Source organism: Apaloderma vittatum, unplaced genomic scaffold (genome assembly GCF_000703405.1).
Source record: "Apaloderma vittatum isolate BGI_N311 unplaced genomic scaffold, ASM70340v1 scaffold23784, whole genome shotgun sequence".
Classification (NCBI taxonomy): domain Eukaryota; kingdom Metazoa; phylum Chordata; class Aves; order Trogoniformes; family Trogonidae; genus Apaloderma; species Apaloderma vittatum.
In genome coordinates this window covers 429-27,069 of record NW_009711325.1, presented here as the reverse complement: position 1 = coordinate 27,069, position 26,641 = coordinate 429, and the positions used below count along the sequence as shown (strand labels likewise).

The window sequence follows — 26,641 nt, the reverse complement described above, 5'->3', positions numbered from 1 at the left end:
AAATTTCTCCCAGTTACTTTTCAGTCTTGCAAAGCGATTTAATGTAGCTCTAGTGTGCTATAAAGTTCCAGCATTGATTTGAATCCAAGGTCAGGTCTATTTAGGGAAAGGCTAACTGACTGAAGTTGAAATCATGCTGTTAGATGCTGAATAGTAATGATAATGCCTTTACTCCTCTTCCCAAATTTTTAAAATTACGTAAATGGCTTATGGGTAAAGAAAACCTCTTAAGGCCTTGTATGTGTTATGTTTCATCTCTTTAGATATTGCTTAAAACAACCGTAACTGCTGGCTTTTGTAGCTCAGGCTAGCTTGAGTAAGTCTTTTCTGTTGGTTGTTAATTTTTCTTTTTCCCTCCTTTCTTTAGGAGAAGAAATAATAGCATATAAACCGCCTGGGTTCAATCTGATGTATCATCTACTGAATGAGTCCCCAATGCTGGAACTGTCACTTAGTTTACTAGAAGAAGGGGTTAAGCAGCTTGATACTTATGCTCCCTTTCCTGGTATGTACCTAGAATCTGTTTTCCTGTGAAATTAAAATGCATACTAAGTAGGAGTTAAAGCTGGCAGTGCGTATCTTCAACTTGATGTTGCTTCTCTTGCACGTGAAACTTGTCTTCTGGGAGGAATTTTCCTAGTAGTAAAAACTGACAAGTTTGCAAGACTTGATGAGTAAAGCTTGTGAATCTGTTTTCCTTAACTGCTGCTTTGTTTTTCTTATGGTTCCTTGTTGTTTGTGCCCTACAGGGAAGAAGCATTTAGAGAAAGCTGTACAGTATTGCCTTGCACTGCTAAACTTAACCCTACAGAAAGAGAATCTTTTTATGGATCTGTTGCGGGAGAGCCATCTTTCCCTTATTGTCACGCCACTGGAGCAGCTGCTTCAAGGAATCAATCCTCGCACTAAAAAGGCAGATCATGTGGTGAATATCGCTAGGTATGTGCAAAGTCCTGAGAAAGGAGGCGTTCTGGAGGCACAGAAGTGTTTACATCCTGGTCCTTTCATTAGTTTTACTAGCTAATGCTTCTTTTTGCACAAAACATCTCTAATTTTTAATATTTTCATGCCAGGAGAAGTCTTCACTGGTGTTATGATGCGTATTGTCTAGTGCAAGATTTGGATCTGCATTTATAGCTTTTTCTCTCTGATCCCCTCCTCCCCGCCTCATGATTTCTTCCTGGTTGCCTTATGTGCAGTGATTACCTCGCATAAAACTTCCAGTTTGTCCCAGCCTTGGGTTGTGAAAGAGTGGGAGAGCAAAACTCATTTGGTTGCTATTGGCCACTGAAATGTTTGCATTGTGCCTTAGTTACTATTAAAAGTATCAGGCTAATCTGAAAATCCGTTTCAAATGTGAAACTTGAGGATTTCCACTTCCCACTGACAACTTCTGTTACTGCTTGGTTTTTATGATAGCTTCACAGACAAACCAACATTGATGAGTAGTAGGATTGAGTGCATAAAAAGACAATGATACTCTGTCATGGAATGCACTAAAAAAATTGAACTCTATGTATATGGTTTTATCTTTCATTTATAACTTTTCCCCATAATAATAGTAAACAGTTTTTAACAAGCATGTCTTTTAAGATACTTTTAATTTTTTTTTGTCTTGCCTAGTTTGGACACAAGCAGTAGTTTGTGGGGTTTTTTTTAGCTAGTTTTGATCTTCAAGGACATTCATTTCTGCGTGATCTGAAGGTATTTTCTCCACATTACTTGAGTGAGCCTGTGACCAGTAATTATGGTAAAAATTCCAGGAGACATTATCCCTACTCAGCTTTCTACTCTCCTTTTGCTTGAGGAGTGCTTCACGTAGAGGGAAATTTTGTTTGAAGCTTTCATTATCCCATGTAGTTTGATTTGTAAATGTGTTAGTTCTAACTGTTGTTTAATTTCTCCTCTGTGTGTTAGCATCTTGAAATGGTAAAATTCTCCAACTTCATTACAACACTCTTGTGTTTTTGAAGGTATCTTTATCATGGAAACAGTAATCCTGAACTGGCTTTTGAAAGTGCCAAGATTTTGTGCTGTATTTCTTGCAATTCCAATATCCAGATAAAGCTAGTTGGTGATTTCACACATGATCAGGTAAATGCCAGTTCCTTTGGGTTGTACAAGAGAAACTTATGGAGAAATACTGGTGTTCCATAACGTTACTTTAAAAGATAGATTTCTAGATCAGGTACATCAGAGGTATATTTTATTTTATATCTGCCTACCTCTAACAAGTTTTGTTTTTCACAATGCCATAGTAAATACTTTGTTAATTGAAAAAAAAAAAGATCATGAGTGTTCACGAGAAGGAAAAGGATGATATTCTTTGAGAGTCAGAGACATTTTCTAGACTTTGTAGTCTTCAGCCTGGGAGGATAATTTATGTAACAGCAGTAGATTTTTGATTTGTTTTTTTCTGTTTAGTGACTAATTGCTAACTTATGCTTACGACAGCTACAACTCTTCTGCTTGTTGACTAGTTTATATAATTTCTGTCTAGAACTTTTGTCAACTTATATGGAGGGAATTAATGAAAGGTGTTGTTTTTAATGCTCTTAAAATCCTCTTAATTTTCATCCTTCCATTGTTGAATACAGAGTATTAGCCAGAAGCTGATGGCTGGGTTTGTGGAATGTTTGGACAATGAAGATGCAGAAGAATTAATTAATCCAGATGAGGGTATGTAAAAGACTTCTTAAAAATGGGTTATTGTCCTCTGTGTGGAATAAAATTAATGAAAGAAGTGAAAAAAGACCTTTTAAGTCAGAAAACCCTTTTCTTGTGTTGTTTTCTGTAGAATTGGACCTTTAGCAGAGTGAAAAGCACTAACATCTGGTTAAGATATGTCCACAGTATGATGAGCCAACTACAAACTTAGTCTGTTTTCTGAAGACATATATTTAACATTGCTCTTGGTGTATTATTTAGAGCTGTGTTAATAGTAATTTGAAATTTTGGTCTTGTATGCCTTAACTCTCTTGTATTTAACTTGAAGACTCTGAGGATTATTCCATTAAATGGATTTCTTCGCTTCACTTTTCACTTTTTTTTTCTTTTAATTAAGAGCTGGAGCCTGAAAAGAAGCGGGCACGAATCCATCATGAAACAAGGATCCATATTCTGAATCTCCTTATCACCTCTCTTGAGTGTAGTCCTCCCAGCCTTGCTCTGTATCTTCTGGGGTATGAGCTAAAGAAACCTGTCAGCACCACCAATCTGCAAGATCCAGGTAGGGGAAGGAAAAATCGCATTTAATCACTTCTGTTACACTGAGAATATTTATTGGAAAATTGATGGGGGGAAGCAGTTCCTCTTGATGTTAAGGATAAGACAGCAGGCCTTGTTCTAATCCTTAAAAGCTAAATTAAGAAGTGTTAAGAAGTGTTGGTACTCAAATGCAGTGCGTGAACGGTTTCAGGATTTGATCTTTTGTTTAAGTTGAATTTTGGAACAGGCTTGAAGTTAGAGTTGTGAGGGAAAATGATAACTTGGAGAGGAAACATTAATTTATTTACTATTTTCTGTAGTGTGGTTGCATTCACAGTACAAGGAAATTGATTTGATGACCCAAGTAGTACCTACGTATGGCAACATGGGAATCTACAAAGCAGATTGTTACCTTGAACTAGTTATACTACTTCACTACTGTGCTATCTCTCCTGAAACTCCTGTTTCAAATTAATTGTAGGGAAGAAAAACAGTTTTGTTGTTTAATGTTGTAGAAGAAGACCTTTTCAAATATGTGGGGTTTCGTTCTATTGCTAGGTATATTAATGTATTTGTATCTATGAATATATATATGGGAATATGAGCTTTAAAGCAACAGGAGTAGCATTTCTAATATTTCTTGAATTGGTGGGAAGAATAGCATGTTAGTTAGTAATGTGTTTGCCTCCTTAGCTTCTAACTTGTATTCAGTACAAACAGACTTTGATAATTTCAGCAGACATGGTCAGAGGCTGGAGCACTCAGCCAGTGAGGAGATGCTGAGGACCTAATCACAGTCTTTGAATAGCTACAAAATGGTTAATGAAAAGATAAAACCAGGCTCTTTAGAGGTGTGTGGCAAGCAGGGCATAAACTAAAACAAGAGAGGCTCCAATTTGGATATAGGAGAAATGTTTTCACCCATGAGGGCAGTGAAGCAGTGGAGTGGGTTGAGCGGAGAGGTCATGCAGTCTTCACTCTTGGAAGTTTTCAAGACCCAGCTATATAAAGCCAGGAGCAGTCTGGTCTGATATTGTAACCAAGCAGTAGTTTGGAGTTCAGACATCCTGGATTCCATTCCAGGCTGAAGTATAATATTCTTTTTTTTTAAAAATGATGTTTTATATGAACATGTTTGAACAAACATTTGAATTTAGTTTTTTGTGGAAGAATATTTCTCATCTGTAGGTTTGTACCAGATGCTGTGGCCCAGCGGATTTTAGTCCTTCATAGTTGCAAATGAAGGGTAGATAGAACCTGAATTTTATTTGGGGGAAAAAAAAAAAAAAAATCTTAGTTATTTGATATATCAGAAAACCTACACAGTTTAACAGGGTATCGTACATTAGGTCAGTGATAGAGGGCTTTGTCTCAAAAAAGCCATGAGAAGACCTTGCACGCCTCTTTGAATTATTCCATTAATAATGTGAGGAAATAATGACCATAAGCCCTTTGCCTCAATATGATAATTTCCTACTAAAGCATAAATTATACATCTCCAAACAGAAAGGATGAGTTCCCCTGTAAGAGCTACAGTTATCGATGCCTTTATTGCTTCATTACTTCTTTCTGTATTGATTAAAGAATTGGCTAAAGGAAGAGTGTAGAAAAACAATCTCCTCCCCATTTTACCTTGATTGCAGTGTCAGGTGCATTTAGGAGCATTAGTCATAAAATAGTTGTAATTGTAAAATAAAGATAGGAATTTAAAGCTCCTCTTTGAAACTGTCAGATGAGTGTTCAGTTGAAGAGCAAGAATTCAAATTTTCATTTAATTGATGCAGAATATAAAAAAATCAACTGAATCCCTTTTTTTTATAGAACTGAAGAGAAAATTCTTAAATAAGTTTTGATTGCATAATTTATTCTCTTTCACCAGCATCTCAAAACCCTACAGGCTATCTATAAATATTTTCGTTAGATTTTTGCTGAAACACATTTCCTTCCTTTGTTTTAATTAATGGAGGAAAAATTTTGCCAGATATTTTTGCACAGCTCTGTGGAGCAGTATAGTGCAGCACAAAGTATCTGAACAGTTTAGTTTCTATAATTCTGTATACTAATCTATATTTGCTGTGGAGGCAAGTAAGGTCAAGAATGTTAAGCAATTAGTTTTGTGGTTTAAGGTGTCTTGGGTTGCCCACGAACTTGCCTTCATGCTATTTTGAACATCCTGGAGAAGGGTACCGAGACAAGGAACGGGCCTACAGCAGTTCAGGAATCTCCTCATCTTGCAGAACTCTGTTACCAGGTATTCAGCTTATTTTCTGTTGGCATATACTGAGAGTAGGTTGTAAATAAAATTAGCTACACTTGGTTGGTTAACATGAGTAGTTGATGATTTTGTTAATAGTTCCATGTTTAAAATGCACGTGTTGAGGTTTTATATATGTTAAAGTCTTTCTGTTCTACTTTTTTTTTCTATGTGAAAAGGTATTATCATGTAGCCACACAGAAAATAAAGAATCTATACTCATGTCAGAACTTGGAAGCTTACAAAACTCATGTTCATGTTGAAAATCTATGGAATCTAGAAAGGATTTTAGACATTATTGAAATTGAAAGAAGTAATACTGTAAAAGCAGAGGGGGGGAAAAAGATTACATTTCCTGTCTTGGTGAGCCTAGAGACTGAAGAGACACTTTTTTTTTAAAGTGAGCTGAACAAAGAGAAAGGCTTATATAGTGTCACGTTGTAGGCAAGTAGCGGTTGGAATCATCCACGTGCTGGTAGTCCTTTAATGTCTTAAGTCAAGGTCTGTTATAAATAATATGTTCCGCTCTGAAGGAAGCTGATGAAAACCTTACTGTAAACACAGGTAATGTTGTTCGAGCAGTTAAACAGTGTTATGCATCTGTTGATCTGATGGCTGGTTTGTTTGTAAAATAATGGATACCTACTGGTTTTGGTTGCCAGGTGATCTATCAGCTGTGTGCGTGCTCCGACACATCAGGTCCAACTATGAGATATCTGAGGACCAGTCAGGATTTCTTATTCACTCAGCTGCAGTATTTGCCATTTTCTATCAAAGGTAATTTTTGTGCTAACATAAGAGTGTGCATGCTTAACATTCAATGCATCTTTTGACTCCCTAGGAATCACAGAAGTGTAGGTAATGTTATTTAAACTGAATTAATTACTGCCTCTGTTAACCTTTTAATTCTACAAAGATTGAACTCCACCTGTGTAGGAAGTTCGGATTATTAATGCTTAACTTCTAAAAAATAGTGTTTGTTTTGGAATGCATCAAGTCTCCAGAAGCAGATACGAATCTACATTTCAATTGTCATTGGAGTTTTGTTAGATTATGCTGCAGAAAATTCTGTATTTTTGAAAATTAAGAGTGCTACAAAGAACTGAGGGAATAGAAGGCTGGTGGTTGTAACCACCTGTATCCTCTCTTCTTTGCATAAAGAACTTTTATCTGGTGATGGCATAAAGTTAACAGATGTGCTTTTAAGGTTTCAGAACTTTTCTGAGGTGTCTTAAACTTACCTACTCACTTTGTCAGATGCTTGACTATTAGTCCTTCATTAAATTATGGTAAACTTAACATTTAAATACGTGTATCTAGCATGGGTAAAGCAATTTAGATGATTCTTATGTAACTTAAGAACCTAAATTAAATTAATATAGAATATGAAAATTCTTGGAGACCCATGCTTAAGGCTTATCAACTTTGACTAAAATTGTAGTTTAATTTTGGGTAAATAGTTGATTATTTTCACTGAAATTATAACTGACACCATTTGCTCATGAAGCACAGCATTCTCCACAATGACTGTTAGTAGAAGTTATATCCAGATTTTTTGTATGTGTAGACTCTTACTTGTGTGTATGCATATGACTTGTTTTCCCAGTAACTACATGTTCACTTAATGCCTTTTGTCAGATCTCTCAGCCCTTTTGTCTTGTAAACACATGGTGAACAGATCATAAGCAATGACATCCTCTTAAAGCTCCTTCTAATGAAAAGCACTTTCCTTGGAGTAAGTAATGTTATTTATGTTTGGTTTTGTAATTGTTTCCTTATTCCCACCCAGAACACGAGATTTCAACGCTGAACCAAATGTCTTGGCTGATGAAGACGGCGGCTATAGAAATGCGAGTGACGTCCCTGAACCGCCAGCGCTCCCACACGCAGAGGCTGCTGCATCTCCTGCTGGATGATATGCCTGTGAAACCATACTTGGGTAAGAGGAGTTTGTTGTCAGGGTAAATAAGCTTGAATAAATGGAAGTGTCACTCTTTTCTCTATAAGTTTATGATGGTTCATTTGTGATATTGGGTCTGGAATTGACACTGGAGAGATGGGAAGAAAGGAGGTGGAGGCTGTAGATTCCAAAGTGAGAGAAGTCAGAGCATCTTTTTGTTCATTGCTGCTTTGTCTGTGCTACATTTTTGAAAAGGCTCAACGTAGGCACTTAAATAAAAAATAAATGTAATTTGTGGAGTGGGAGTGGGGAGTCTAAAAACAATAATTAAACATATAAAAAAATTAATTTATTTTGGGATGCAATCCAGAGTTGTTACTATGTAGAGCAGGTGGAGGGTCTTCCTTAGTAAACAGTTTTAGACAAAGTTTTGTCAAAGTCTTAATTTCTGTCTCGCACATTTTCAACCCTCTTTCACAGAAGACAGCAGCTACAGGTCAGTTTGGCTTTTGACTTTGTTACATCACAAAAATGATATTTCGTCCCAGTGTGACGTAGAAGGCTACGTTAAATAAAAAGTCAAGATTTCAGAGTTTCAGAACAGAGTACAAGTGAATCAAGGGAAATAGAAACATGTGGCAATAAAGCTTTTTGCATGAAGATGATAAAGATACAATGGGCTGCAGCAGTGTGGTGTTTTCCCTCACTTTATAGGTCTGAACATTGTTTCTTGGTCCTCTTGGAGAGCTGAGTATGGGAAACTGTGTTCATCCATTTACAGTGTTCATCCAACTGCATTATTCATACTGGAGGGTGGGGTGTCTTTTTAGGCATTTCTGATACCGTCTAATCTGTATTTGCTAATTGGTTAGCTTCTGTGATATAAGCATTGTTTTCCCTTTTTTTTAATTTTAAAAAAATAATTATATATTATGTTTCATTACCTTCAGCTGATGGTGAAGGAGGGATGGAAGACGAAAGTCGATCCGTCAGTGGTTTTCTCCATTTTGACACTGCTTCGAAAGGTAAGCATTATGGCTGTTAGTTATTTCTCAGTAAAGCTTCCCTGATCCTGAATGGGGATCTAGGAAGGACTCTCTGAGGGGGGAAAAAAAAAAAAAAAGACTTTATACACAGCAGCTGTATGTGGAACAATTTTATTTAGCATGAGGGGAAAACCTTTATGTAGATGATTGGAGTACGTAGAAAATACTAGCTGAAAAGGAAGTTAGAGGAGTCTGTGTTTAAATATCTATGAAAGAGCAGAATGGGAAGGGGGCAATTATAAATTTGCTGCTATTGGCTGAACATGTTTGTATTTTCATGGCAAAGAATATAAGACTGAAGTGAGTAACTTCATCCTTAAAATGTGTCTAAGTCTCAACAAAAGACTGCATGTTTCTCATTGAAAACCAGCCTGCTTTTGTTTAGGAGAAAGAAAATCACAGTCTTCTATTTGTAAATACTGGGTTAGATACATACATAACAGAAGAACAATACAATATAACATAAATCTAGAATTTAAGGCGCTGGGAAATGTTTTTAAGCCCCTTTTATAGATTTATAGCACTTTCTGAAGATGCAATGTTTCCTTTTGAAACTTTACGCATTAAGATTTGGTTTTAAAAAGGTAGATTTGGCTCCTGTTGTCATTTTTTTGTTTTCCCCTGATACTTCTGAGCACAGTTTGAGTTGATTTACATTTCCAGTACGCAGGAAGATCTTAAGTATCCTGGATTCAATTGACTTCAGTCAGGACATTCCAGAGCCTTTACAGCTGGATTTTTTTGACCGGATTCAGATTGAGCAAGTCATTGCTAATTGTGAGCACAAGAATGCACGTGGGCAAGTGGTCTGCAACGTCAAGGTACGTAGTGGTCTGTGTTCTCAAGCTGCATGTACTGTTGTGTATTGCGACGACGATGATAATAGTAATTGTTCAGTGTACTAATAATACTTTGAAACTTGCTTTCACATACAAAGTATAGCTGTTTCAGATATATGCATAATTTATGCAAACTCTTTGGATTGCACACACAGTTTTGTCATTTGCGGTAGATGGATGCAACAGTTTTAAGACACTTTCAGGAAGTGTTTTCTATCTTAATCATAGAATTGTATCAGGTGGAAGACACCTAGAAGATCATCAAGTCCAGCCTTTGTCCCAGCCCTATCAACCTGCTAAACAGTTTCCCCCATGAACTTTTTCGTTTGCAAGCTCACAGCTTTGCAACAACAAAATAAATCTCAATTCTTCCACAGGTCTTCACCCCTCCTCTTCATCTCTTGCACTTACCTCTCCTCACAACAGCAGCAGAATCTGATAGCATTGTGACATCCTTGTGTGTTTAACAGTGACGTTACTGGTAAATTAACCAGTAGTCTACCTCCTCTCTTAACTTCTCGATTCACTTGTATGCTATCATTAAAAATTATTTTTTTTTTGAAAATTCACTTAAACCTCTCGCAAACAGATCTTCAGAGGGTTTGGTGTTTTTAAATATCTGTTATGATAAATACCTTCCTCGATAGCAAAAGCATTATCTGTTATTTGACTCTGAAGAAGCAGTTACAAAAGCTTTGTCTTTCACAGCACAACTAAGGATGTTTTCCCCATCTCAGAACACCCAAGTGATATTGCAGATATGACATCTGTCTTGCATATTTCATCGGTCTCCAGTACACAGCTGTGTAGTACTACATATCTGTACAGAATTACTTCCACAACATAGTCCTGTACTGCAGTGGTTCGTAGAGGTGTCACATTGTGATGAGTGCTTGACAGATGTATGATTAAAAACAGTCCTGAAAAATTTCTAGTCTGAGAGAAAAGGGATAGAGAAGGAGCAGAATGTAATGTAAAAGTAATCGTGATGGTGATTGGAATGCAGCTATTCCATGTTAGGAAGCAGCTGTTCTATATTGTAACGTGTATTTTAGACTTGAGAGGAAACAAAACTTCACTTCTGTGCAAGAAGACTGTGGTGGAGGTTGAAAAGGAAAGGGAATGTGATGTGTTGGAAGAGCTCATGAAAGGACCTAAGGACTGGAAGGAAATGAATGAGTGCAAAAATCAGAAGTGCAGTGAGTAGGGGGAGAGACTAGACAGCTAAAAATGCTGTAGTTACAGAATGAAGTATGAGAGGAACCTAAAAAATGAGTAGAAGATTTTTGAATCTTAGTCCTTCAGTTGCTTCTGTCATTATCTAGCCAGCTCCTAAATAGTTTTAGGAGGAACTAATGCATCTTCCTTGTCATTAAAGTTTTCTATTTTAACTTCTTAATTTCAGTACCTTCACAGAGTTCTGGTTGCAGAAGTCAATGCCCTTCAAGGGATGGCAGCAATAGGCCAGAGACCTTTACTTATGGAGGTAAGTATAGGAAGAGTAACCTACTGTTTGGTGTTGCTCTTGTTGGATTTCCTATGCTGCCAAGCAGTAAGCTTTACTCTGAAAGCTTGTGGATTTGAGTCCTAACTGTGAGTTAGTAATTACTGAAGAAAAAAAAAAAAAAGACAAAATTTCGTAAGAGAAACTACATCTTAATGTCCTGTTCTCTAAACAGCAGACGTGGAGGCTCGTTTTGGTTTTTTTCTTGAACCTTTTCTCTCCCCACTGCTGATAACCATTGCAGCTCCCACTCCACTGTACAGAAAGCAGGACCTATGAAGGTCAAGATTGGTTGTTGACAAGTACAATGTGTAGCAACCAAGTTCATCTTGCCTTTCTCACACAGGGGATGCTGATTCATCATCATCATCATCATAGAATGGCCTAAGCTGGAAGGGACCTTAGAGATCATTTTAATCCAGCCTCCCTGTCATGGGCAGGGACGCCTCTCAGCTAGATCAGGCAACACATGGGGACCGAGTGGGGATTGGTTTCTCCTTTCTTCTGCACAGCTGTACTTTCAGTGAACTTGGAGCTTAATTACTTTCCGAGGTTCCTGCCATCTTTTAAATTCAGTTGGAATTGGCTAAATGGATTTGAAAGTTGAGGATGGTGTGTTTTGGATGGGTTTTTTTGTTTGTTTTTTTTTTACTTTGAGCTTGAGACATTCATGATGAAAACACCATGTGAAAACCAGCTCAGAAATGACTTAGCCTATCTTGTTAAAAAGGTCAGCGTGTTTCTGATTAGCTGAAGATTTATGATTTTTTTTTTTTTTCTTCTCAGAGAGTATTACCAATAGATAAAGTTGTCATCTTGAAACCTGTCTTTGCTGTTAACTTCTTTTAGCATATTATAACTCAGTTTCTTTCTTGGGGGTGTTCAGGAGATCAACACTATCCTGCAGTATGTAGTGGAGCGGAACAAGCTGCTGCAGTGTCTCCATGCGAAGCGACATGCTTTAGAGTCGTGGAGACAACTGGTGGAAATTATACTCACTGCCTGCCCCCAGGATCTCATACAGGCTGAGGACAGACAACTGATTATCCGCGATCTGTTGCAGGATGTGCATGACAAGGTACTGCTATGCTGACAAATTGTAAAGACATTTCAGTATAATCCAGTGTGATGGCAGTCTGGAGAGGGCGTGTGAAAAGGAAACAGCCTGTTTTGATGGGGAATGTAGAAGAACTCATAGAGGGGCTGAAGGCAAATGTTACTGCAGTTGCTGATTCAGTGCATTTAGATGACTCACCACAGATGCTACTGCTGCTTCTTTTGAAAAATGAAAGAGCTGAATGAAACTTCAGAGTAGAAAAAGTAAAGATTTTATAATTAGAAGGCCTTTTGGAAATTTGAGGTTTGCTTCATCTTAAAATACTTAAAGTTGAGGGGGTTTACTGCTGAATTACAGTAGTCGTTTTAGAGGCAGATGAGGCAGTTAGTACTGTCCCAGCCATTTTCAAAGACAAAATTTAATGAAGGATCCCTGTACTGTTTAGGCTGTGGAGGCTGCTTTGTGAGAGTTGTGCTGTTTGTAGTTCTTCTGATGAATATAATACTGTAATACTTGATTTTTAGTGAAGGTTTTGCCAGTTTGAGAAAACAATTATTGTTACTTGCTTTTGAAGATATTATTGATCTCTTGTATTAATGCTTTATATTGCTTAAAAGGAAAGTGCCTTGAGTGTCAGGGATAAAGATACCAGATTTACCTTTTCAATGATGAACTAAAATAGTGAATGCTACCTTCTTGTTAGTGTTTCACAAAATCGTAGTTCCAACCCCCCTACCATGAACAGGAACACCTCCCACTAGACCAGGTTGTTTAAAGCCCTGCCCAACCTGGTCTTGAGCACTTGGAGGGAGGGGGTTTCCACAGCTTCTCTGGGCAACCTGTTCCTGCGTCTCGCCACCCTCACGGTGGAGAATTTCTTCCCTGCATCTAATCTAAAAGTGCCCTCTTTCAGCTGAAAGCCATTGCCCCTTGTCCTATCACTACATGTCTTAAATGCTCCTTTGATGTTCACTTCTTTGCTCACCCCTTTGAGTTTTCTAAATTGTATCTTCACATTTTTTGTGGAAATGGTTTTCTTGAATAGCTGTGAAGCCGAGAATGTCAGTTGTTCTTAAGTTAGATTGTCTTAGTTTTAGATATTTTACTAATAAAGCAACTCAAATGTCAGCATGTTCCTTCTCTTTTTCTCATCAAGATTTAATTATGAACCTGCCTGTGGTCTGTGCAAATCAAAAAAGGCGGCTAATGGTCTACTCAATTAAAACGTGTTCAGCACATCTTTCTGAACAAGTTCCTGACACTGCTGGTTTTGATTTGTTTTAAAAAGTGCCGTGTTAATTAAATCCTCACACATACATAAATGAAATAGCTATCAGAGACTAAACTAAGTGCTTTGATAACTCATGAAATCAGACAATTCTACTTCATTTTTCCTTTTTTAAAAAAAATATTTTTTGTTCTTCTCTATTAAGATCCTAGATGATGATGCAGCTCAGGAGTTGATGCCGGTGGTGGCGGGGGCTGTGTTCACCCTGACAGCCCACTTGAGCCAGTCTGTGAAAACTGAGCAGAGACAGCCACTTGCACTCCCGATGGCAGGACAGTCCCAATATCTCCTCATGCTGGATGGTTCTTTTACCTCATCCCCTGGCTCTGAGAGCATATCTATGGGTTTTGCTTCCATTGGTGACTCCTCCCTCCACATCATCTTAAAAAAGCTGCTGGATTTCATTTTGAAAACAGGTGTGTTGCCCTTTGCAGTGCATGTGTCGAATTCCAACCACCCAAGAGTAGAAGATGGACTCAGCTACTTCCTGTCACTGCAGCGAGGATTTTTCTTACAGTCAGTTCAGTGGATCTTACTTGATTGATATAGTTAAAAAGTGATGTTATTAAAAAGAGAAAAAATAATAAAGGCATATTATTTTATTTTAATCTGAACAACAAGCAGAAGAAACATATGCAAATATTGTTGCTTTGTTGGAGCAGCATGAACTTGCTGAATTTGCTCCCAGATACGCTCTTATGTGAACAGTAGAACTCTGACTTAAGAAATCTACTTGTCTTATTTATTTCTGCCAGTACTACTGTAGGAGAGTTAAATTAAGTGCCAGCGGAAGACGGTGTTACGGAATTTACAACTATTTGGTTTTAATTATGAATGTTTCTTGTGAACAGGTGGTGGCTTCCAGAGAGTGAGAACACACCTTTATGGATCGCTGCTTTATTATTTGCAGATTGCCCAGAGACCAGATGAACCAGATACTTTAGAAGCGGGTAAGGTCCAATTGTAATAAGGAAAAAAAAAAAAGTTATTTAACCCTGAGTGGTGCAATTTCTGCGCACTGAGTTGTCTGCTAGGAATAAGTAGATTAAGTATATAGAAATCATCTTACTCAGGAGCCTCTGAAATTAGTTGCTTATGCTAAATTGTGTAAATCTTCATCTATTCTGACCTGCCTAGTTACACATGCATTCAAGATGTATTGTTGCAGTTGAGTATATTAAATTTCTGACCTCCAGCGCCAGGAGAAGATATTTTGTTTGTGTCCATTAAAGCTGTGCATCAGAGCTACAAAACTGTCAAAGGGCTATACATTACTTGGACCTACTTGAGTGTAGTTAAAATTGTAGAAATATATTTCATTCATATCTATATGTACACTTACACCTCAGTGATCCCATTTTAAAAAAAAACAAACACAAACCAATCGAAAGATTATTTAATATTTTTCTGTTCCTTTAGCTGAAGACCCCTGGGGAAAACAAACAAAAATACACCACCCTGCCCCCACCCCAAAAGCTAAAAATAAGCCAGCCACTGGTTAACCAAGAGAGCTTATGGTGATTATCACGTTCTCTTTGTTAATGACTTGTATACTTGATTTACCAGTGTTTCTAATCATTATTTTGTCTTGGAGCTCGGACAAGGATTGAAAACCAAATGTGAGGCTAGTGCCTGTGCATGCAGACTCTTACTGCTGGTACTTGGTCAGCGTTTTGAGCTACAGCAGTAAAAATACCTTTGAATTTGTTAGGACCCCTTTGTAGTTTGTTGCTGGCTTTGGATTCAGCCCTTTCCCACTTAAGTCACCTTGTTTACTTCCCTTCAAACCCAAGTGTTTTGTTCCCAGTGAAAGTTCTTAGGCCTAACAGTCTGCTCAAAATTATTCTAAGATCCACATGTAACACAGAATATATATTTGTGAGGGCTGTGTACGTATACAGGCACACACATCTCTTGGGCTGTCTGGCCTGTGTGTGGTGGTTTGGGAAAGAACGGATTTGTAGGAAAATATTTGCACTTCAGTCAAAAAAAACCCCATTCATTGTTTGGGGCATCTCTGTTGCAAGATAGACTGCCTTGAAGGACATAGCCTCAGCTGTACTGTAGCTAAGCTAATGCTAAGCTGCCCGTCTTTGCGTCTTTCATTTTTTTGTTTTACTCGCTTTTTACAGCCAAGAAAACGATGTGGGAGCGTCTGACAGCTCCTGAAGATGTGTTTAGTAAATTGCAACGGGAAAACATGGCAATTATTGAGAGCTACGGGGCAGCTCTCATGGAGGTGGTCTGTCGTGATGCTTGTGATGGTCATGAGATAGGCCGGGTAAATAAATCTATTCCTTTGCAATCACTGTTCAGTGTATTTCAAAGAACATTCTGCTACTGTGCAGAAAAGGGAAATTTCATGGGGTAGAATTAGAACATTTTTTGTAGATACTTAATCTCTTTCATGTTTCTGTCCTCCCACTCACCCTTCAAGTTGTTGCAAGTAGGGGCATACATACATATTAATTTTTTTTCTTAAAAAAGCTACATGTCTATTGTTCAAAAGTAAGGGTAGCAAGCACTGCTGCAAAAGATTGCAGGTATGAACTGCTGTGGCATTTATTTATTATTATTTTTAAATGATGGACTTACCAGTTTATTTTTCCACTTTGGGAAGGTTTGGTGACTTCAGTAAGGACATATTTATTGTCGTTAACTTAAGTGGCCAGGAATCTAGTCACAGTGCAAACTAGTTTTAAATAGCAATGGTGCTTGTAGCAATACTTCAGTAAAATATTTTGGCATAGTTATTTAAAAATATACTACAGATAGTGTTGAATAAGAATAATAGAAAAAAGATGATTGTCTCATATTATCCTAAACCATCAAGAAATCTTAAAATACTTTCCATGTAAAGGATTGCAATTGTAGTGCAGAAATGCATTCTTCTTTTAAGCAGTTGTTAGAAGGAACTGCTTAGCATTTCATATTTCTAGGATTTAGACATCTCATTGATCTCATAGATTTAATTCTGGTTTCATTCTTTTTTTTTTTTTTTTTTTTTTACTTCTCCCACTCCAGATGTTGGCATTGGCTTTGCTCGATCGCATTGTGTCAGTAGACAAGCAGCAGCAGTGGCTGTTGTATCTCTCCAACAGTGGGTACCTGAAGGTGCTTGTGGACAGCCTGGCAGATGATGATCTGACTCTGCAGAGCTTGCTCACACCTCAGCCCCCTCTACTTAAAGCACTGTACACCTATGAGTCCAAAATGGTAATAGTACTTCAGAAATGATTTAGTGGTGTGGTGGTGTAGTTTGTTTGTTTGTTTGTTTGTTTGCTCAGAGATATTTTGCTAAAATAATAGTACTTGAAATTATATTAAAATCGAGAGATAAAATAGTCATAAGTCTAATTGTGTACCTCCAGTACTTACCTGTCTCTCCTCTTCTCCAGGCATTCCTCACCAGAGTAGCTAAAAGCCAGCAAGGGGCATTAGAGCTGTTGCGTTCAGGAGTGATTGTGAGGCTGGCCCAGTGTCAAGTGTACGATATGCGACCTGAAACGGACCATCAAGGGTAAGTGTTGGTTCCCGGGCTGGTTTTGAAACTGTGATACAGTCTTGGAAGCATATGATGTCTTTTTATAACTGTAAATCTTCCAGGTAAGTATTTGTGGGTATATTCTTTGTGTGTGTGTGTGTGTGTTTCTTTAACCAATCAAATCAGTTTAAAACTACCTTTTATTGAAAGAAAAATTCTAGATATGTGGGTGTGAAGATGTACTTGTTACTTCTGTAAAATCTTATTTGTCTGATGCCTTAGATAGGAATTGTCTAATTATTATTCTTATATCATTTAGACTGTAATGTTTTGAAAAGCAGCCTACACTGTTAAACTTACTTGGGGGGCTTTGCAGTTGGTGAACAAAAAGTGCAGAGTTCGTCCTCACCGAAATGAGTGGTAATGAGAGAGCAATGAACTAAATGTTATTTCAAAATTACTTTATGATGTGTTTAAAAGAAATAATTAAATATTTCAGTTACATATTGCTTGACAAGTTTCCTAATGTGTTACCATGTTGTTAGTCATTGTGAGATGACTGAGAGGAGACCTCAGAGAAGGAAATTGCATATTTAGGGGAAATCACTTTGGTTGATTTCAAACCTCAGTCCTTGGTTTAAATTTACCATTCTTAGTGACACACCGAGGGTGCAAACACTTCAGAAAAATTTAAGCCTTAGACCAGTGAGGTGTTTAAAATTCTATGAAGCCTACAGGGTATTTGTAGAAAACTGGTGTTTATCCGTTGCTTTAGAAAAATGCTTTACCTCTTCCTAAAGTATTTGAGAGTATTTAGTTTTACATGTAAGTGAAGAAATCATCTGTCATTTCTACAATAAAGTAACCTGATTTAATATAGTATAGTACAAAGAAGTAATTTTCTCCACGTAGAGAAAATGTCTGGCAGCAGCTTTCTAGGTAAGTTGCAGCAGCCGCGTATCATAAATTTGTAGCTTTTCCAATATAAACTCAGTTCAAGTACAGACCTATTACTGAGACAAATGTCTGCAGATTCTTGAGGGTGATTATAGGCTCAGGTTCTGCCTTGCTAGTGGGCTTCACTTTCCTTGCGCCATTAGTTTGTTTATTTTATTTCCTCCTTCTTTTTAAACCTCTTCAGAATGTATGGAATGAGAGATCCCCCAGTGCTCCAGTGGAACGTTATCGCCAGATTCTTCTTCCAGCTCTTCAACTGTGCCAAGTGATCCTCACATCCAGCATGGCACAACACCTGCAAGCAGCAGGACAGGTAACTTCCAAAAGATGCTAAACTATCACTGCTAATGTTCATTGAAAGAAATAATATGTCCTTCTGCTCTGAAAGTAAACTTAAAAAGTCACTTCCTCACTGGTATGGGAGATGACTTCAAAATTCTCCAAAAGTAAAAGCATTGCTTCCTCTCTGCTCACTGCTAAATTGTGAGTCATTTGTTGTGAGTCATTTTCCCTTTTCTTCTTGTACAGGTTTTGCAGTTTCTAATTTCCCATTCAGATACTATCCAGGCAATCTTGAGGTGTCAAGATGTTAGTGTTGGATCTCTCCAGGAGCTGGCCTTCCTGACAGGAATAATCAGCAAAGCAGCTTTGCCTGGTAGGAACTGCAGCAGTTTTGAAGTCTCTTAGCCCCATCTGCTTGAATCTCAGGCTTTGTTTTCTGTAAAGAAATAGTAAGACACATAAGGGAGTATCTACTACATTACAGAATTTTCTTGACACTTAGCATTCTTGGAAAAGTAAAGAAACATTAAATAATTGTTCCTGAAGTAAGTATGGTGGATTTGCAGTGGATGTAGTGCCCTTAGCCGATTGCATTAGACGTCCCATTTTCTTTTAATTCTTCTGCCTGACAGTAAGTACTTTTTGCCTTTGAGATGACTTGCAAATAGTAGTGTTCAAAGAGCATATGGTGTCTTCAGAGAGAGTTTTCATTGAGCAAATCCTATGACTGAGGAAGAGTTGCTTCATGTCTTTGCCGTTTTTATTTAAAAAAAGAATGCTTCCTGGGAGAAGCACTGTGGATTAGCATACAACGTGTCTCTTGGGTGACTTATCCTCACAGAGGACTAATAATTATTGTGATGGATATAGTGATTTCTTCTGCGTGCTAGAAGACTTACTTACTGTTTCAAAATAACTTCTCTAGTTTGATTCAGTGGCATTTTTTTGTTTAGGAGAGATGTCTGACTGCAACAGAAAGGGCTGCAGAGCTGCAGGTTGAGGCCCAATATTTTTTTGCTTACAGTATACTGAGTTTTGCACAACAGCTGAAATTTTCATGCCAGCCTCCCTTGTTCCCTGCCTTTTGATTACTTAGCAGAACAGTGAGCTAAATGCTCTCATGCATCTGCTAGTAACTGCAGTCACATCTGAATGTTTTCCTCAAACAATGAGCAAAACATAAAACAACGTTTAGCTGAAATTTTTCTGATTGATGCTTGTATTTAAATGTATATACTGCATAAATCAGTCTTCTTTTTAAAAAACAAGCAAAACCACCACCACAACAAAAATACTCATTATTTTTAATGGCTGTGTCTTTTATCAGGAGTACTCTGTGAGCTGGATATTGATGTTAATGAAGGGACACAGATGGAGCTGCAAGGACACATAGGCCGATTTCAGGTAATAACATTTAACAGTTGCCCTTCTAGAATTACATATGTAGAAAAGTTTCTTCCCGATTGGCAAGTAGCAGTTATGAAAGGGATGTTTTCTACCATTAAGGAGAATATGTGGTTTGGGGTTTTTTTGGTGGAATGGGAGTAGTTTCTCTGTCAGTGTGGTGGTTTTTGTGGTACATGACTTTTGGTGGTTTCTTTTTTGGGGCTTGGTCGTCGTTTGGTTTGTTTGTTCCCCCCTCCAAGTAGAAAAGAAAATTTGGCAACATCAGAATTGCAGGGACTTTGTTTCCCTCTCTGGCTTAGGATCCACCTTAGGTGGAGGAGAAAAAAAATTTGAGGTCAACACCAAGGCTTGTGAAGGCATGCAGAAATAGCCTGTTACCACTTCTGCCACAAGCATGTCCCCAGCTCCACAATTTGGAGTATCAAACATGCTGGTGTTTTCTTTCTTCCTCCCCTTCTGAAAATAACCCTGACTTAGAAACCAGAATGAAAACCAAGATAGAGTAGGTCTTTGCTCAAAATTTATCCTTGCAGACCTCTTTACAGCTAAGCATTCAGCACCCAGCAATGTTTTTGAGGCTTTGTGGTTTACATGAGTGAGAACGTTTGTAAAGAAATACTTGATCGAAAACTGTCTCTGGAAAGGGCTGCACTATCAAATACTTCTCATTGCAAGAGCAGGATGTGCTCTCTGCACACTTTGATAGTAACTGCCAGGGTGAGCAGCCTGAAGCAAAGTAGTGAACTGTGATGCTGGTGTTCTTGGCATTCTGCTGCATCACGTCAGCAGAAAGACTCTATTTTTTTTTTTTCTTCTTTGTTTTTGTTATGGGTTTTAATTAGGTGCTGAACTGTTCTGAGCAAAACAGTGTGAATCGGTCATTTTACGCTGTAGCTTTTCTCTAGTTTGTCCTGTTATTTTCATCAAGTAATAAAAGGATTTAAATTTTATACTCTTCCCCAAAAGTAATTACTCAAAAATCTTTAAACTTTTACATCTTTTTTTGCCATTCCACACAAAACCGACTTGTGGTCCGAGGCACTTTGGTGGTCTTAGTGGCCACGTGTAAACTTAAAACAATGTTATTGATTGTTACTTCTTGTTATGAAACTAGTGAACTGGCTTTTGCACTCTGCTTTTATGGAGCTTATTATCTTCATATCCAGATTTTTTTAGTTTGTCTGTGTAAGTAATGGAGTAAACCTAAACAGTCATTGATGCTCATCCGTATATGTAATAGTCTGAAAGAGCCATAAGACAAAGTTGCACGCTTTGGAATTGCATTCATTGCTGAACGAACTGTTCTAGAGTGCCATTAATTCTCCAACTAATTAGAAGTGAGTTAAAACACTGTATACTAAACATCTAAATTTGACTTACAAAATGCTAAAAATGTCATCTGCATTGCTCTCTTGCGGTTTTAAGTGATAAGTGAGAAGAATCCTGCACTTGTTTTGTTGAGACACTAACTAAAATGTTAATTTCTTCCGGCAGCGCCAGTGCTTAGGGCTTCTAAGCCGGTTTGGTGGTTCAGACAGGCTGCGCCAGTTTAAACTGCAGGGTGATAACGCTGAGGGAGACAGAGTGAACAAGAGGGATGAAATTGAGTTGGCCATGCAACAGGTAAGGGCAGGAGAAGCCACTAGAACCTTCAGTCTCCAATTGTGACATTTTATCTGCCGTGTGGATTTGCACTTTCGTATGGTAGCGGTAATGCTCTGCACCGGTTTTAGTTCAGTATAGGATCCCACATTTGATTTAGGGGGCCGGTTAGCTCAGTCAGTTGAGCGTGGCACTAACAACGCCAAGGTCGCGGGTTCAATTCCTGTTCAGTCCCCATGTGTTGCTGAAGTGGCATCCCTGGCGACAGGGAGGCTGGATTAAAATGATCTCTAAGGTCCCTTCCAGCCTAGGCCATTCTAGGATTCCATTTGAACTTTGGTTATTTAAATTCACATTAGCAACTGTTAGTGTTTTGCATACAAGCTCTGTGAACTTCGAAGCCTTGAACTGATCAAAAATTTCCAAAGTGCAGGCTGAGTATAGAGAGCAATGTTTAATGCTGAGTTAGAGCCAAAGGGGACTTTACATTGACCAGAAATTTTAACTGGCAGGTTGGGAAAGGGGCAAGGTTGCAAGTCCTAGACTTGCAATAGAAGAGTGGCTCTAACTGATCAGAAAAGAGAATCATCACTTTCTGGTGAGAAGAAAAGGAGAAAAACATACTGTTTATTGACATTTCTCTTTGTAATGCTCCAGAGCCTGTAGATACTGTAACTGACATGCTGTCATTTTATTTTATTTTATTTTTTGTCAGATCTGTGCAAACGTGATGGAATACTGTGAGTCACTGATGCTGCAAAGCGCCCCCAGTTTTCAGCATGCTGTTTGTCTGTTTACTCCTAGCCTGTCAGAATCAACCAACCGAGATGGGCCGCGTCAGGGTGAGATTTTTTTGGCTTGATATTTTATGAGGCTGAGCGGTGTGACATTCGGGCTAGTAAGAAAATAATGAACTAGAGGCCGCAGTTTCACATAGGCTTTAATTCACTTTATGCGAGTACCGTAGCTGCGCTTTTTCTAATTCTGGAATGTGTATGCAGCCTTGCGCTAAGCCATAAAAGGAACCCAATCCAAGTTAAAAGAAACATGACCAAAAAATCTTTTTTAATTTACTTCCCACGACAGCCTTGGAAACACATATATCAATAAAAACAGGTATGGAAATAAATAGCACAAAACAGGGGAAGGTGAGGATTTTTTTTCAGCATCTCTGCTGGGTTACATTATGTGAAACTAAGACTACGTTCATGATACGTAAGATGCGTTTTGGTGCTGACTGGAACTCTTCATTACGCCACATGGCCAGAGTTTACAGTGTGCTGTTATGCAGCTGAGTGGTTAAAATATTTAGACATTAAGGCTTCTGGTCTGGTTACATTTCATGTGTTACACCCAGCATTGTATTCTGACTGCCTCTACCTGGTGCTGCAGCTACAGAACATTTTGCCTAGACTCCATATTACTTCTTACACAGAAGTATAAAATATAAACTTGCCAGTGCTTTCATGCCTTTCGCTACTTTATTGACAGAGAGCAGACCTTACTGACTTCTTGTTCTATTTATTTTTTAAATTATTATAAATTGGTCATCATCTTTTCTAGATGCACAAGCACCGGTGGTCCCATACTGGCACTTGCCTGGCTTGGGCATTATTGTCTACCTGCTGAAGCAGAGCACTAGTGATTTCTTCACTTACTATGACAGCCATCGTCAGAGCGTTAACAAACTGCAAAATGTGGAGCAACTCCCACCAGATGAAATAAAAGAGGTAATAGTTCTTCTCACTCTGTAGTCTCTGTATTGTTTGTAACTTAGACATAGCTGTAACGGAGACTTCAAAGCATCTTTGATAAGGGAATAGTTCAATTTCTTGTGCGTATTCCTTTCTACTGTTGTTGAAGGGGCCCGTAGAATGAGTGACCTAAAACTTTGGGGAAAATATTTGACTTAGCTTTCTAAAACTTGTGATTTTCATTATAGTTGCTTGGGGATACATCTAAATTCTCCTTTTTTTGGTCAACAAGGTTATGCAAATTCAGAACAGAGAGCACAGTTTTGAAGAAATAGTAGCTGACAAGGAAGTTCTAGCTATTGATACGTAATTTTATTTGCTTATTTCTGCTGATGCTTAGTGATTTGCTACACAAGCTCCTTGTTTTTCCTTTTCTTATCACAGCTGTGTCAGTCTGTTATGCCAGCTGGGGTTGACAAAATTTCCACTTCCCAAAAATACGTTTTGGCAAGGCGACGTCTGGTGAAGCTAATCAACAACCGAGCCAAGCTGCTTTCACTCTGTTCTTGTATCCTTCTAAAACTGAAATGGCCCTCAAGGAGATGCTCCAGAAAAGCAGAGAAATAGGAACAGGTTCTTTTTACCTAGATTTCCAACTGCTTTGAACAATGCTTTTTGCACAAAGGAAATTGGAAATACTGAAAATGAAATTAGTATAAGGGTGATGTTCTGCTATTGTCAGAATGTAAACGTTTTCAAGTTAGTAATTCCCATTGTGGAGAGTGTGCTAGGAGTTTCTGCAACATGACGGAGGGGAGTTATTGCAGCCCAACTCTTCAGTTCAGTAGCCAGACCCTCTAAACATTCACATGTGCACAAGTGTGGTGGAAAACATATTTCGGTAAACAATTTTGGGGCGCCCATCAGAGCAACGGGAGTTTCCAGTCTTACAGTCAAGCTTATGTAAACCTAATCTCATAAATATTGGTAATTTTATGGAAATGGGTGATCACACACAAAGCAATTGCAGCAGATCAGAATTTTCCCCCGAACCCTACTCCGGGAGAGAAGTGCTCTTGCAGGCACAACTTAAGGCGTTCCTGCCATCCCCATCTTCAGCCACTTCACAGCGCGTACATATGCCCATAGAGTAAATGTGTAACCTCAAGACAATGAAATTAGACTCCTTCACGTAGGTGTGCTTACAGATATTATAGAAACGTGTCTGTTCATTCTTTGGCGTCACCTGGAACACTACCTGCTGCACTGCACACCCGCTGACTCCCAGGACTCGCTGCTGTCCTCCAGGATGTCATTTAAGAAGGGAAGGCTGCAAGGTACATTTTTCTCAGACAACACAGTGCCTTTGACTAACTTCCGATGGTTAACTTTTAAAACTGATTTGGTACTATTCATGTTTTGCCATTTACCTTTTTTAAAAGAGGTTTTGTTTGGATTTGGCATACCTTTGGATTTTCCACTGGAGGACTGGCAGTACAAATATTGTTGAGTCACAGACTTTGCGGTTTGCAGTTTTGTCTGTTACACATAACCTCCAAAGGAAAGTAAAATTAACATCTTTTTAAGTTTCTGTTGTTCAAGCCAAACGGAGTTCAAATAATATAATCAGATCAGTGATTCAAAGCAATTTATAGGAAAATTTCTCAATATAATAATCTAAAATGAAATTAAGAACTAAAATTAATATTGGTGGGTTAAAAGTATTTTCAGAATTGTAGGCACCATTGATTCATCAGAAGATTTTAAGTTAAATTTTAGTGGTTTGGGGTTTTTTTTAAATAATTAAAAATTAGGAAGGGAAGGAAGTCACAAAGAGAGGACCTTTCTGCTTAAATCACCATGCTGCACGATCAAAATTATTTATGACTCTTAATGTACTTTCTCCAAATCATTTAAGTCCAAAAATCAGTGTGATTTCTAATGCACGAGTTTACTGACCAGTTTGGAACACTGCACTTTTAAACTCGTTTTATAAACTTGATGTGGAGAAGGTAGTACGGAGCAGCCAATATAATTTTAACGTCTTATCTTCTGTCACCAGATTCCTTTGGTTCCGAGCCTAACTTGGATTTCAGTAGCGGCCTGAATCGAGTGAGCCAGCACGATATAGAGCAGGTGAGGTGTGACGCTGTGCTGAGAAGTACAGAATGTGCTCGACCGCCACGCAGCTCTTGAGAGGAGCCTGGCCACAGTTCTCCCACCTCTGAACAACCTGTGGTAACACCAACAGAATAGAACTTAATTTAGGATTAATGAGATGTTGCAAAAATTCATTTTGGAAAGTATCATGAAGCAGTTGGCAGTTGTGCTGCTGCACGCATTTTCAAGTCTCGGTATAAAAAGTTAAATGAAAACTGAGTTAGACTTAGAAAAAAAAATATATTAGTCATCCTTTTTCACTTGTAAACCAGTTATACAATATGTATTTTTTTAATAATAGCTTCAGTTATCCTTGAAGGACTCGCAGTATGAGGGCAGGATTCCAGATATTCTGCGATCCCATAGCTGTTTCCTGCAGTTCAGCTGCAGCTAGGCTGAAGAGAAGTGAGTTCAAAAAAGGGTAACAGAAACTGAGGAGACTGTGAATGCTAGCAAAGAAGTGGGTTTTGCTTACACAGTGATTTAACAGTTTGTGTAAATTTGATGCAGAGGTGGCAGGAAAAAAAGATAAAAATTATTATTAAGTTCCACTGACATTTCTACAGCTGCTTGTGCAGAAAAAAAAAAGGTTCAAAAACCTTGTGCAGTCTTGAGTGCCTTTTAAAAGCTGGAATTGTAAGAAGAGTTGTGGTTTTTTGTGATGAGGCATCTGTCTTATTTGTTCAAAAGTAAAGTATACAGTAACGTCTTGCTAAAGTACTTAGAATGTAGTTATGTTTTTGAGGGTTTGTTCACACATGCATTAATGGAAACATGCTGTCTGTGTTCCTAAGCAGTCCTTAAAGGACTAGGAAAATTTTCACTGGAAGAAGTGTTTGTATGACTATGCTAAAAGAAGCTGAATTATATAGACTGTTTAATTCCTAAACCAGAAATTTAATTCCTAAAGCCTGGGGAGGTTGTAAGGTGATAATATTCAGATAATCTGTAAATGTTCCGAGTTGCCCAAAAACCTCTGCGGAAAGGTTATCAGTAATGTGGTGGAGAGAGAGAAACATAAGGGAAGAACGCAAGTGGTACTTACGAGGGGAGTCAGAAAAAAACGTACTTTCGAAAGAGGCTTGGAGACTAAATCGCAGTTGATGGGTAGTCGAGGATGGATAAGCTGACACTGCAGAACGAGAGGTTTTGTGCTGGTGACTGCAACAACTCTCTTGTTTCTCAGCTTCAGATTGAAGCCACGAACAGCTTTGGTGAATCTCTGCAGAAGAAGCTTCTGGACATCGAAGGGTTATATTCTAAGGTTCGGTCCCGATACACCTTTATCCAACCTCTTGTTAGACGCATCCGTGGTCTCCTGAGGATATCGAGGACCTAAAGGACTCTGATATACGTTGCTTGCCCCTTTAGGGTGAGCCTTTTACATCATCAGACTTTCTGGATCATACGTTTTCTAAAATAATGTCAAAAATATTTTGTTACTTTTTTTTTTTCTTATCCCTACAGATCGCTTTTGTGTATTCTTTCCTACTGCTCCCAACTTGGCAGGAAAAATAAAAGATTGTTTTTAACTGAGTTATGATTAATGTGAAGTTTTGAGGAATTCTATTGGAGGACATAAAGGAAACAAAGTTTTGTGGCGGTGATGGTATTACATTTAGGGATACTCTCAGAGAAACCTAAAACTTCTGTTTATGCTGCTCATGCTTCACATGCGGGTTTAATGAAAACGTGGGGTTCCAGTTTTGGCACTCGCAGGCTGTGATCACTCGTGTGGATTCTATATGGAAGGTTGTAATTTTTCAGGGTGAACTGCTGCTGGCTGCTCCCTCCTGTGCTGCTTTTTTGCAGCTGGCAGAAGTACCAGCTGCTTCTGTGATGATGGAGTGGAGCATCTCCCTTATGAGGAAAGGCTGAGGGAGCTGGGTCTCTTTAGTTTGGAGAAGAGGAGACTAAGGGGTGACCTCATTAGTGTTTATAAATATATGAAGGGGGAGCG

General features: G+C 38.3%; 1 protein-coding gene across 1 annotated transcript in view; it reads left to right on the top strand.

Moving 5' to 3' along the window:
- Positions 1–26,113, top strand: part of NUP205 (nucleoporin 205kDa) — a 51,553-nt gene extending 25,440 nt beyond the window's left edge. The window contains 28 exon segments of the mRNA XM_009867619.1: positions 368–505; positions 750–939; positions 1,974–2,094; positions 2,598–2,679; positions 3,065–3,229; positions 5,334–5,458; positions 6,124–6,238; positions 7,251–7,400; positions 8,312–8,386; positions 9,071–9,228; positions 10,652–10,732; positions 11,637–11,828; positions 13,241–13,511; positions 13,947–14,045; positions 15,228–15,376; positions 16,120–16,311; positions 16,494–16,615; positions 17,721–17,743; positions 17,746–17,849; positions 18,065–18,191; positions 19,146–19,222; positions 20,720–20,848; positions 21,543–21,669; positions 22,391–22,557; positions 22,966–23,089; positions 23,730–23,858; positions 24,584–24,657; positions 25,868–26,113. Of these exon segments, the coding sequence (XP_009865921.1) occupies positions 368–505; positions 750–939; positions 1,974–2,094; positions 2,598–2,679; positions 3,065–3,229; positions 5,334–5,458; positions 6,124–6,238; positions 7,251–7,400; positions 8,312–8,386; positions 9,071–9,228; positions 10,652–10,732; positions 11,637–11,828; positions 13,241–13,511; positions 13,947–14,045; positions 15,228–15,376; positions 16,120–16,311; positions 16,494–16,615; positions 17,721–17,743; positions 17,746–17,849; positions 18,065–18,191; positions 19,146–19,222; positions 20,720–20,848; positions 21,543–21,669; positions 22,391–22,557; positions 22,966–23,089; positions 23,730–23,858; positions 24,584–24,657; positions 25,868–26,020 (3,659 nt within the window). The 3' untranslated portion in view covers positions 26,021–26,113.
- The last annotated feature ends 528 nt before the right edge of the window (positions 26,114–26,641 follow it).